Below are 12,629 nucleotides of genomic sequence, written 5' to 3' on the forward strand. Positions count from 1 at the left end.
TGCACACATACGAACATGGATGTACATTGTATTCCGTCAGTATGGTTGGACATGGCCTACGTGTAATTGTATGTGTATCCACACTCATTATCCAGCACTTCCGGTGTCCTTGCGGTGGTCTTTTTTTAAACATGGACGCTTCTGTTTTTGTTCATGCAGTTCAGCTTTAACTAATAGTGGCAACCAGCTAAGCTTAATAGTCTTATTGGTGTCAAGAACGGATAATTTCAATCAAACAGGCATGTAAAATCGGCGACGACCACAACTATAGCATCGAAGGATACAAATGTATGTCGAGTCATCTTTTTGATATAAATATATGATGAGGGGACACATGAACGACGCAGTAAATAAGACACATATAAATGTCTACTGATCGACATGTTATCAAAAAGTATCTCGGCCTCATAGCGTTCAGTATTATCCTTGATATACTGCATATAGTGTGGAAAAAAATGGATATTTGCAGCAGTCAGAAGAATAGACCCAACCAGTACGACGGTCCTTGCTTTGTCCATGGTGCACAGCCTTTTGCAGCCACTGGAAACCGGACGGCCACGGCGCGGCCTATGGACATGGCAACAAGATAAACCGGAATGCAGATTCTCAAATGGGGATTTCTTTTTCTAAATGACTATAACTTGTGATGACTAAATATATGGTTTTTCTTATCTATGTTGATTCTAAACTTCTTTAACATTAGTACTGTCAACGTGGTGTGTCCGTGTCAGCTTGTAGAAGAGCAACGTTTGGGCTGGTACTAGTCACTAGGACTAGTCTATGACCACACTAACCTTGCACTCTTAACCAAATGAGGAGTGAACAAGTCTTCACACAGATAAGTTTATCTCTAAGAGGTGTAGCTCTTAACTAACACATACAACTGAGAAGACAAATCCCAAATTCAGTGCAGTGCTAAAACTTACACTTTCTAAATGGAGTTTGATACGGTGCAGCGCTATATCTTGCACAACTGATCGAGAAGACAAAATGCCAAAGTCATGTTCAGCGCTATAGCGTAGAATGAGTTCAGCGCTATAGCTTAACCTCGGAAGAAGGAGTTGAGTGCACATCACAGCTCGGGCTTTCCACACTTGGCTTGTTCATCGCATTTGATCTGTCCTTTGTTCAATTTGAGATGTTGCATTCGTGTTGCGATGCTTCTTGCTTTTGCGGCCTTGGTGTTCTGCCAGAACTAACTTGGGTTATCTTTCAAGTTGGCGCTCGCGCTTCTACATTTACGGTTCATTTGACCCTGCACAGTTTGGTTCTCAGTTTTGGATCCTCGAGGTTCATGTATCGTTGTGCATCTTTTTATCTTTACATTTTCCTGATTTCCACGCTTTTTTGCGGGCCTTTCCGGCGGATCAGTCGGCGCATGCTCGTATTCATCCAGGGGTGGGATGTCCTGACTGGAGTGATCTTCTCTGAAAAGTTGGAAGTTATGTGAAAGCTGGCGGGGCAAATATACATTCCCCAGCAAAGCCAAAGTCGATCACCCGGGAATGTCCGCGATGAGCAGTTGTGCATTAGGATCATTTACTGGATAAACCCATACACCTAGTATGTATTTGAATATATACTTGCCAACCCCAATGCACAAATCGAAAGCGAGGCATTCTCTGCTGACACCGCAGGCTGCGCGCACTTCTAACGAAGTGTCCAGAGGTCCGTATACAATAAATTCGGACGAAAAAGTCTGAACACAATTCAATCAAAGGCCTCCGCACTGTTTCGGTAAGGCTTTTATTCAAAACATGGTAATGCAAAGAGAGATTTACCAGAGTCTTTCAGATAAATTTGCAAGACTCTGGATTGAGAAACATAAGAATGTATGTTGAGACAAACCTGGCGATCAACCGAAGAAATTAGAGTGATGTGTTGGCGTAGATTATTTCCATAGTTTGGTAAATTCATCTTTGCATTACCATGTTTTAATGAAAACCTTACCGATACAGTTTCGGAAGCCAGTGCCAAGCGCTCGGCTCATGTCCACACTTCTTCGTCCGAATATACAATTGACTATTATAAACTCCAGTCCTGACCAAGAGCCGAGGCATCAGGTGCACTGCCGGCTGCACTGCAGTCATGCAGACGACAATCTATTGGGATTAAACAGTCACTCAGTTAATTAAAGAAGTCAATTTATTGACGTTACTTTAGACCATGTTATTGCCATAATCAATAGAAGGAGTATCTTTTCCCGTGCCAAACAAGAATCAATGTGGAAACCAGGAGATCGGGCATTTTATTTGACATAGCACCCACGTGGTTGAGGGGTATTTTAAGTTATCAAAATAACTCTTGGCATAGGGTTTTCCATCCAGAAATCACGTAACCATGAAAACTGGGTGGCTCAACAATATGGTGGTAAATAACAACGTCAACGGGTTTATATTAGCGCGTTTTATGTTTGGATGTCGAATGGCTCATGTATGGACACAAGGTTCTTGTAGCTTGCTCTTACCAGCAGGGCAAACTTCGAACAACGCTAGTTCTTTCCTGCCTGTCGTGAATATGTCTCCAAATAAAACTTGAGGTGGACCTTGAAAGAGGCCTCCCCAGGCTGATAATGCCAATCGGTGATGAGACGACACCTTGAGACGACACGTATACAGAGGGTTCTCCAGACAGAGTCACAGCCAACAAGACGAACTTTTTTATGATGAGCGCTATATATCTAGCCTGCAGCTGGTTGTGAATTTGTCACCGATTCTGGCCACTGCACTGTGATTTATCGAAACTTGGGAACGCTTTCAAATACATCAGCCAATTCATGGACAAGATATCATTAAAAAATTCGAAGTCGTATTATCCGTCTTTTACAAGGATCTATCGCTAGATAAGATAGCTGAAATTCAGTCTCGAAGCTGAATCGTACAGTCGGACACCTGAAAGGTGCACTGCCCCTGCACTACAGATTAATTGATGTACAATTACAGAAATTGTTGGGGTTGGATAGGTGCAGTAAAACACTTTGAAACACATATTTCGCAGTCAATACTTTTATTTGAAAGTGATTCTTACACTGATAAAAAACGAAGAAATCGACATTTTACTAAACTTAGTTTCCCATATTGAGCTGATTTAGTTCGTTGGCGACGGTGATGACATTTTCATTAGTATTGGCTTGGTTGACGTAATCTGCCACCAGGAAGTTCACCGTCTGGCCTTGCTTCTTCCGTTCGTTGTAACATGACATGGCACTGGGCCTGATGTACCGGTTACACTGAAGTAAACAAACATAAACATTCAAGTAAGGTATATATAGCACTAACGCTCGGAGCACACGTACGTAAATGTAGGCGAGATCATGTCCCATAGGTATCTATATAAATCATATCTATGTACAGCAAGTCTGTGTTTATAATTGAGTAAAAAACGAACGATTTTGTTTGTTGGCGTCAGTGTCATTGGCGTCAGTGTCATGGTCGCCTATCGTCTTGGGCGACAACAAGATGCTACAACACAAAACGTTCAGCTTCCTATTAATCACGATTGATAAATGATCTTAAAGACCTCTGCGACACGATCTTGCAGGTGGTTACTACGGTGCGCCCCCAGCTTCAGAAAATAATATTTTGTGTCTGACACTGCATGAGGCATGATTATGGAAAACATCTGATTCGCAAAGTGAAGAATTTAAATTTACGCCTCAACTGAAAAGTGGCTGTTTACTCTTACAAGAGAAGCTCAAATGAACAATCTGTCGACTTATCACACTGTGACTAATGCATGTATGTCATTTGGAAACAGAATTGTAATCTTTGAAAAGTGAATCATCTCTGGGTGACGTAGACTGCAGGTATATTTCAACCTCTTCTATTGAATAAAATTCTTCTGGTTTCTCATCAAAAAGCCACTGAGACAATTCCATAGCCTTAAGCGACTGGGAGGATTACTACCTTGGATGGGATGCTGGTCTATCGCAGGTAAATGATTTAGTGCCAAACGCTTGATCGGGGGCGGGAATGTGTGCCAACGTCTTTTATAGAAGGTTGTTCAAAGCTCCGCTATCTGCTAACGGTGGCTTAGCGGCCGCTAAACCACCGTGATCTTAGCATGCCGCCAAATTTGTGCCGTTAGGCTTTGCTGCCCCCATGTCACCGCTAAAGTTAGCGAAACCTCAAGGGCTCTGCCATGGCGTGACGCCAAGTTTTAGCGGCGCCCAAAGGGTTCCGCTAAGTTTAGTAGCTGTCACTTAAACTTAGCAGTCGCTAAACTAACCGGGCTTTGAACAACTGGGCTTCTTGGTTAGCAGGAGATTATTTTGAGGTTGCCAATCTTCCATCTCGTCATCTCTCCTTGATGCTCTTATCCTAGCCCCAACTTTCTAAGATCAGCGAAACGATAGTGACTCAAGATGATACTTGCTTAGAAAATCGGTATTATTAGAACATACATAAGAACTCATTTCTAGGCTTGAAATAAGTTTATTCTAAGATAAACATTGGACTGGGAATTCGAAGTATTTCTCTGGCGTTCTTGTTGTCCAAATTCCTGAAAAAAAATGTGTGAACTTAGTCTTGCATTGATCATGAATTCAGATATACTAGTACACATGTACATCGATTGACGGTCAAAGATAGATTGACGCTAGTGTTACTAAATACAGAATCGGAAACTTCGTTCCATTTTCTGTCGATCGCTGCGCTTATGTAAAGTATTTAAAGTACTTTGCATCATCATGCCAAGCTGTGCTAATCAGAAAACGCTATTTTCTGAACAAGGACAATCATAGCGCCTTCTAGCCCAACTGTTGCTCCAGCTGAACCGGAATTAGAATCGTCATTCCCTGCTCTGCTCGGTGGACAAATTACCCCTTTGGCAACCCGAGCGTGGCCGTTGCTCGGCTGTAACATGCTGAATTATGATTTAGATGAGCAATGTGCTTTATTTTCTACTTGATTCCAGCATGAAAATTTCGAACGAAAAATTGTCATACGCACCAGTAGGAATGTTATGGCACGATGTTCTTTTAATAGCCTGAAAACAACGACAAAACCTTGATATAGTACAGTAATTTGCTTTTAAAGGGTTAATATAGCCAGCAGCTAGGCAGGCAAGATAAAGTTACACAAAGTTGGTAATAGGGGTCTCTCATATCCCGAAGTAAGTCGAAATGATTCACGCTTGTAGTGACGATTTAGTGCGGAATCTGACATGACCCAGGACCCTCACAGTGTATATAAGTCACCTGAGGATGGCCGAATTAGCCCCTCTGCTCTTGCCTATAGTCCCCCTTTAAGGTACAAGTGATAATCACTCGAGGTGTATGCGACAAATGCCACAGGAAGATAAGTTTTAAAATGATAACGTTTTTTTCTTAGTAACAACAGTTCTTTTTATTGTTGGCGACATTTGCTGCACGTTTCATGAGTTCCGAGTCGCAGTTCACCTCATGACCGCAAGTTTAAGTAGAACTGCTTAGTTCTCTTTGAGAACCGTTCCTGGGGTATGGGGTGTGGGTTTGCACTGTTCTAACACTGGAATTTACATCTCTGTTCAAGCAGTGGTATACGATCTTATAACTCCTACCTGGACAGATACTGACTCCTTCCCTCTTCCTGTATTCTGATACCGTATTGTACTGAACTTGTCCTGTGCTAGCCTGTGTCACATCTATAAGTGGCTGATAACTCGTGTGGAGGTGACAGGTTGTGTCAGCTCCAACGTAGTCGACAGCCTTGCAGTCGGCCGTTCCGGCGCAGTAGTCGCTGCAGCTATCTGCGGTCCAACCTCGTTCTTTGCCATCAGCGCCTTTAATTGGATAGGCACCGTGGGCGTGCTTGCCAGGGTAATGGATCATACAATCTTAATCAAAACACATTTCATTGATTAGTCAAGATTTAAAAGATGAATTGATGTTCAGATTATATCTATGACAAACTTTGTGACACAGGCATTGTCGACAGAAATTCGCTGCCATAATCGTGATTATCTAGTTGTGCATTTGAGGGTTAAGCTGTAAATGCATCTAAGTATTACTTCGTCGACAAACGCGGTTCTCTGGGCTGCGACTACGCGGCAATGTTTCGTCATTTCACCCTGCACTGCACCCAGACAATGCAGAAATCGTATGCCTTGCGAAAATGAAGAGAAATTGCGCCAAAGCGCATTTTAGTGGAAACCTTGCTACCCTCCCTATAAAAATGAGGCATTCATTCATTATTATCATCATCAAGTGCAGAGCAGCATATTAACACTGACACCTCTGCAGCATGCGTTGTCGCAATGTCATGCAGTGTAAACCTACCCGAACATAGGGGCAACTGAAGAAGCTCTGATGATAATGCTTCGCTTCGACGGAGTCGGAAAACGTAGCAGTAAATATTAAAAAATATATTCAAAAGCTTACCCTGGTCAGGATTCGCTTCACCTGAAGTAAGAAAAAAAACACAATATAGATGAGGTATTATAATGAGAGGCCAATAAAAACATGTACGGGTCTCGGAGGACACTTTCAACTCCAAGGCTTCTCTACTGCGGGGTTGAAACTGGATGCGACATAAATGCTATCATAAACCGGGGAGACGCTTACAGTCCTCAAAAAGACTACCAACCCTGATTACAGTGATCCGGTCGTCCTTTGAGAAGGCCTATCTTTATTTTCTTACACTTTAGTTCACTTGTGAATATTCGACTTATAACAGTGGAAATCATAAAGAGTATACACGTGTTACAAATACCATTGGACTCGTGAGAATATTTATTTATAGTGTTAACGTGGGACAAACCAAAAATGTGCAACAGACGTCTTGTCGCCCGGTCTTTGGGATAATATCGGCGTATAAAATTGACCGGGCACTTTTTAATTTTTTCAATTTTTAGAGTCTCAAATAGACAGATTTCTTCGAATCCTTTTACAGTAAGTCATAATCAAAACGTCAAAGAACGGACCACAATATGATTATGTTCTATCTGAATACTGATAACTGCAGGGTTTAAAAAGGTAATATTTTCGTGATATTTTGTTGTCTGGATATTTTCATGCAATCATTTAATTAAAGAAAACTGGTATGGCATTCACCCTTTATTAAATAAAGTAGCTTTGGTAAGAATTGAAGATTTTATTCAGAATGTTCAAGTGTATGTAAACTTCCGGGCACGACTGTCCAATGGAAAGCTAAACACAATTTGGTAATTTGATAAAATGCAAAACTTACCAGTCTTATCAAAGAAGTGATTGGCTGGATTCACAGTTGTTGTACTTGTACAGCTTTTACTCTTGATGTAGCAGTGACTGGCTTCATTCCACAGGAAGGCCGCGCAGGAGCTGGTTACCTTACATTTGTCACTGCAGGCCTGCAGGTTCAACACTTGAAAGCTAATGTCATTTCCTGGACAGTCGCCAGGACGATAGCCGAGGCCATTTGCACAAGCAAATGCTTGGTAAGTGGTGGCTGAAAGTACACGGTAACGAATGTTAGTCTGATGAATCCAGTTATCGGATACTGCCGGTGTGACAGTATTGTGAGACATCGTCTTTCGCCCGGGTTATGATTATATATGAGACTCCAGGGCGGCTCAAGGAGAAGTGCAGAGAAGTGACCATTTCCAAATAGGAGTTCAATTTTAGGAAATAATATCAGTATTTATAGGTCTAATACAGGCTATCTATCAAATACTGGCGTCATAACATAACAACAAGATGTTTGAAATTCAGACTTGAAATCTCGCTTGTGTCGCGCGATCAGGCCAGTGCTCGACGATGAGTTCGAGACTAACACCTCGTTGTCCGCAAATCTCTTCATCCGGGCCGAGCCTACTTGATTAGCAATTCAAAATGGCTGCACTAGACCCTGGTAACACCTCTGCATCAAATGCCGCGTCACCACCAGAATCTAGGGGTACCTAAGTATGTCTGACCTATCTGTGTGTTTTATGTGTACATTGTGTAGCGATGAGTCGTGTTATACATCTAAGGTACATCTAAGAGGACAGAGAGACGTAATCAGGAATGCATTGAGAGCAATAAGAACCAGAGCTGAAATTGTTTTGAAAGGAATGTGGGGCATGTCGAAGGACACTGGGGTTAGGTTGAGACAGGAATAAGCACCGAAATGTGAAATCATTGAATAAAAATTTTGCTAGGGACACACTGGTCATCCTTTTTAGTCGGAGTTCCGCTGCGGTAAATCTGGTGCAAGAACAGTTCTGATATGGTTGATTGAACTGCTTCGTTTTCAGTCATCTGTGACAGTAAATTGGATTGCATGGTGTCATAAGAAAGAGGGCATCATTAAGTAATAAATGGTGGTTGCCAATACCCAAAATATTTAGCCATGTCCAGGAAATTAACAAATGAATCTCGGTTTCCTTTTTTTTAAAACAGCCTCTATAGACATTAGGAACGAGATATAGTAATGTCATTATTAGTAATACCTAATAACCTTGTAGATGGCTGTGATGCCAATGTGCAAACGTTGAACATGGGGTTACTGTGAATCTGTTCTCGTTCTTCTCAGATCTTTCCTAATAATATGACAAAGAATATTTCCTTAATTTATGATGGCTTGTTTGTTATAAATTACTTACGTTCTGTTCTCAAAACACCATAAAAAGATCCAATGCCGTATTCTTCAGCATTGCCCAAAGGTTAACATACACTTGAACATTTTGAATAAATTCCACAATTCTCACAACAACTACCTGTTTTAATAACTGCTGCATGCCATACCTATTCTTGGTATGGTAACAGGCAAAAATTGGCATTGCATTTAGATCCTGCAGTTAATAATCTTGAAATGTACAGCAGAATCGTACTCTGGTGTATCCATTCTCAGACTTTCTGTGAAGATTGACTTTCGGTGTAGAAAATTCGTAAAAGAAATCTGTCCTAGCTCATTCTTACATTGCAAAATATATAACATATTAGATTTTGAGATTCGCGATATCATCGAGTGGACAGAATTCTTTTCGGTCCGTTTTTAGAAAGTCAAATAATGGAATATAAAATCGAATATGATTCTGTTCCATCTAAATACTGATAATTTCAGGACTTAAAAAGGTAATATTTCTTGAAATTTGGTTGTCTGGATATTTTCATGATGTTTGCATGCAATCATATAATATAATTCAAGAAAATGGGTATGGCAAACACCATTTATCAAATAAAGTAGCTTTGGTACGAAATTGATGATTTTAATCAGAATTTTCAAGTGTATGTAAACTTTCGGGCACGACTGTTCAATGGAAGGCTAAACACAATTTGGCAATTTGATAAAATGCAAAACTTACCAGTCTTATCAAAGAAGTGATTGGCTGGATTCGCAGTTGTTGTACTTGTACAGCTTTTATTCTTGATGTAGCAGTGACTGGCTTCATGCCAAAGGAAGGCCACGCATGAGCTGGTTGCCTTACACTTGTCACTGCAGGCCTGCAGGTTCAACACTTGAAAGCTAATGTCATTTCCTGGACAGTCGCCAGGACGATAGCCGAGACCATTTGCACAGGCAAATTCTTGGTAGATGTTGGCTGAAAGTACACGGTTACGCTGTGAGTCTGATGAATCCGCCGGTGTGACAGTATTGTGAGACATAGTCAGTGGCCCGGGTTATCACTGTGTACACAACTCCAGGGTGCATGGATCATGGGGAATTGCAGAGAGGCGACCGTCCCCACCGCACCACTTATTCGAATTAATCTTTGGAATTTAAGCACTAACCATGAGCTGGGGTAAATTGAATCTAACAAGAAAGGTGTTAAAAAACAGAGGGCGTGGTGTGGACGTGTATCATTACTGGGATAAAGGTTATTCAGGACTGGGAATAAAGCAACGTCATGTAATTGCAATTTGTAAGGGTTATCTATTTGATAATGGTCTAATATTGGTCCTTGGTAATTAGTCGAAGAATGATTCCGGCTTGGCAGTTAGGTCTGCAGACAATTCAATAATTGTCATTGTCAATTTGGCGATGAAAGATATCGTGTAGCGCCAAATCAATGCGTTACAAATTGACAGTCCTTTCGGTCCTCAGTTCCTATTGTTTGGGAACTTCTGTACAAATCCCGTCCCAATGTTATTTTCGTATGTGAAACACCAGCCTCCCATGCGCAATGGTGAAACACATGTAAAGTTGACGTACAATATGGTGTTGGTGAGATTTTTAATGATACACCACTTCTAGGCACGTCAAAACACCTTTTGCGCGGATAAGATCGGTTTTTCTGTGGTTTAGATCGGAGTTAACATGATATAATTAAGTAGTGAGAGGTGGCTAAACACTGCGACCCTTCGTGTCATTAATACAAGGCACGATAATCTTCAGGCGGGCAAAAATGGCGGCTCTCAAATTCCGCAATGCACTGATACACTGAGCAATGTAAACTGCGCAGCCCTGAACAAACTCATACACACAGGATGATGACGTTTTAAGTAGAATATCACTAGTTCTGATGTCGTACTATGTGATTTTGTTGAGAAAATTTTACTGGCCAAGAACAGAGGGCGTCAGTAATTCTGTAGTTCATTATCTGTAAGTTCAGACTCTGGACGCCCTAAAAATCACCTCTTTCTTATGGGTGCCCATCGGCTTTTTTCAGACTCCATGATCTCCTTCCTCCGGTCTTTGTAGTACGAGGGCGGATCAATAAGTCTTGACAACAGGGCATTCATTTCAAAAGGGATTATCACAGACTTTTGACAACACGTTTACTCCAAATATGCATCTTTCATGAGCACGTTTGTAAAATTGTCCTCATACTTCTACAATTACGGGAATTGCAGCCTGTTTAAAAGAGATCGGTACATGCCACTGAATTTGCTGGTTTTATCATGACGTTGAGCATGAAAAAGCGTCATAAAATAGATGCGAATATTTTTTAAAGGCAAATAGTTTGGTTGGTAAGTTTAACCAATCATCTAATGATAAAGTACGGTGAAAATCTGGAAAAATCTATCGGTCACAAACGGGATGCTTGTCAAAACCACCTATCCTTGTCTAACGTTAATATATAAGACCATTTTAAAATATTGCAATATTTCTGTAGTTATTAAAAGAAGGGTGCTCTGGTATGTTGATAAATATGTCTTCAGAGAAAATGTAGTTGTCATTTAGAATTCTGGAAATATGTATAACAAGTATATGTTGTCGAAAAGCCAAATGCTGACAGAATTATATTTTACTTTTTTTTTCATAGTTAAATTGCTCTTCAACGGTTAACGGATAACGATAAAACCCCGACTTTTATGCGTAAACTGCCAAAGAGTGGTATCAACAATGTGCTGAGATTTCAGCATGACGCAGCTTCTTGTTTTGCCGCAAACAGTGTCACAACTTATTGATTCGCCCTCGTATATTACATGCATTAGATGTTTTTCTATAGGCATTTTCAACACTTCTGCAGCCGTGCAAGTTTTAAATATTTTGGTGGGATTGGTTACCAATCAAACTCTCAGACCCAAGAAATAACCCAGCCATGATCGCTTTGATGTTCTGTGTAACATGGCAGTTTTCTTCCCTTTTGTCAGATGAATCAAGACAGCCATAGCCATGATCGCCACCAACAGAAATTCAAAACAACAAGGGATGCATTGGCACTGTCCCGTGGTTTGGTAGCTTTATCACAGCCCATTTCACCACTTAATTCTGCTTGCGTGCTTAAGTGTCGAAAAATGTAATTGTCTATTATATACACTTATAATGCAGGTACTGAAATCGAACAAACTTAATAGAAGTATCTCTAGCGACACGTTGTCGGAATTCGGTAAATTCACGATTCATATTATGGGAGTATTTCAAGATCAAAAGTATGTAATTTTGTTCATCTTAAGCAGGTCGAGTAAGTCGAAAGATGTCTTACCTTGTGTTGCCGCCAACTGCATCAACCCAAACAGGGTGAGAATCAGGGGACGTTTTACCATGTCTGAAACTAACAATCGGGTTCAGGCCTTATAGAGTTGCCCGGCATCCGGCATCTATCATGTCGTGGAAAACTCACAAAAATACGAGGTGGGTTGCAAGCTTAATTTACTTACCAATATTGCCTTTGGTTCCAAGCGCAAGTCTTCGGGTGAATGGTGATTGTGCCTACCTTCCCCGGTTTCTTATAAAGATGGATATCTGATGACGTCACAAAAACGTGTTATTGCTGTTCCACGAGCACTCCAGGTGCTCTTCAACGGTGTTGGCTGAATCCGATAGCCAGACAGTACGCAATGGTGGTTTAGTTAAATTTATATACTGTAGATGGCTTATACTGTAGATGGCTCTGCAGTATAGTACAGTGTAGGACAGCACGCGAGGGCGGATTGGGGATAGGGGTAGCACTATATAATAATAAGGATCAGTGGATAATCGGAAGAAAATTTCGTTTGTCGGCCAGCTGCCTCAGTGGCCTAATGCCCCTGCCTATCACTCTGACGACCCGGGTACGATTCCCACTTGATCCACTTACTATTTTTCACTTGTGCAGCTTTATATATACTCTAAGTTTTACTGTCGTACCGCCTGGTTATCCGATTTAGCACCTACCAAAAATTATTTTTGGCCAATATCATCGGGCACCACGTGTGGCGCTAAAGCGGCCACTACTAAACGATTTTTCTTGTGGGCTGAGATTACTATTAACTGTTTAGTGCTATCAAATAATAATGAAGTGCCTAAAAAGTCATATTATGCCTAACT

General features: G+C 41.1%; 1 protein-coding gene across 2 annotated transcripts; it reads right to left on the bottom strand.

Annotated features, from left to right (window-relative positions):
* Positions 1-4,413: 4,413 nt before the first annotated feature.
* LOC135484977 (uncharacterized) lies at positions 4,414-12,086 on the bottom strand. Of its 2 annotated transcripts, XM_064766697.1 has the most exons (8): positions 11,981-12,086; positions 11,806-11,874; positions 9,241-9,477; positions 7,167-7,403; positions 6,359-6,379; positions 5,539-5,814; positions 4,950-4,986; positions 4,414-4,500 (listed from the first exon to the last, which is right to left on the bottom strand). In XM_064766697.1, the coding sequence occupies exons 2-7, from the start codon at positions 11,864-11,866 to the stop codon at positions 4,979-4,981; spliced, it is 840 nt and encodes a 279-aa protein (XP_064622767.1). In that variant the 5' UTR covers positions 11,867-11,874; positions 11,981-12,086; the 3' UTR covers positions 4,414-4,500; positions 4,950-4,978. The 2 variants fall into 2 exon arrangements, with proteins under 2 accessions (XP_064622767.1, XP_064622768.1); XM_064766698.1 differs by lacking the exon at positions 7,167-7,403.
* Between the last annotated feature and the right edge of the window lie 543 nt (positions 12,087-12,629).

This window comes from Lineus longissimus, chromosome 3 (assembly GCF_910592395.1).
Source record: "Lineus longissimus chromosome 3, tnLinLong1.2, whole genome shotgun sequence".
Taxonomy (NCBI): Eukaryota; Metazoa; Nemertea; class Pilidiophora; order Heteronemertea; family Lineidae; genus Lineus; species Lineus longissimus.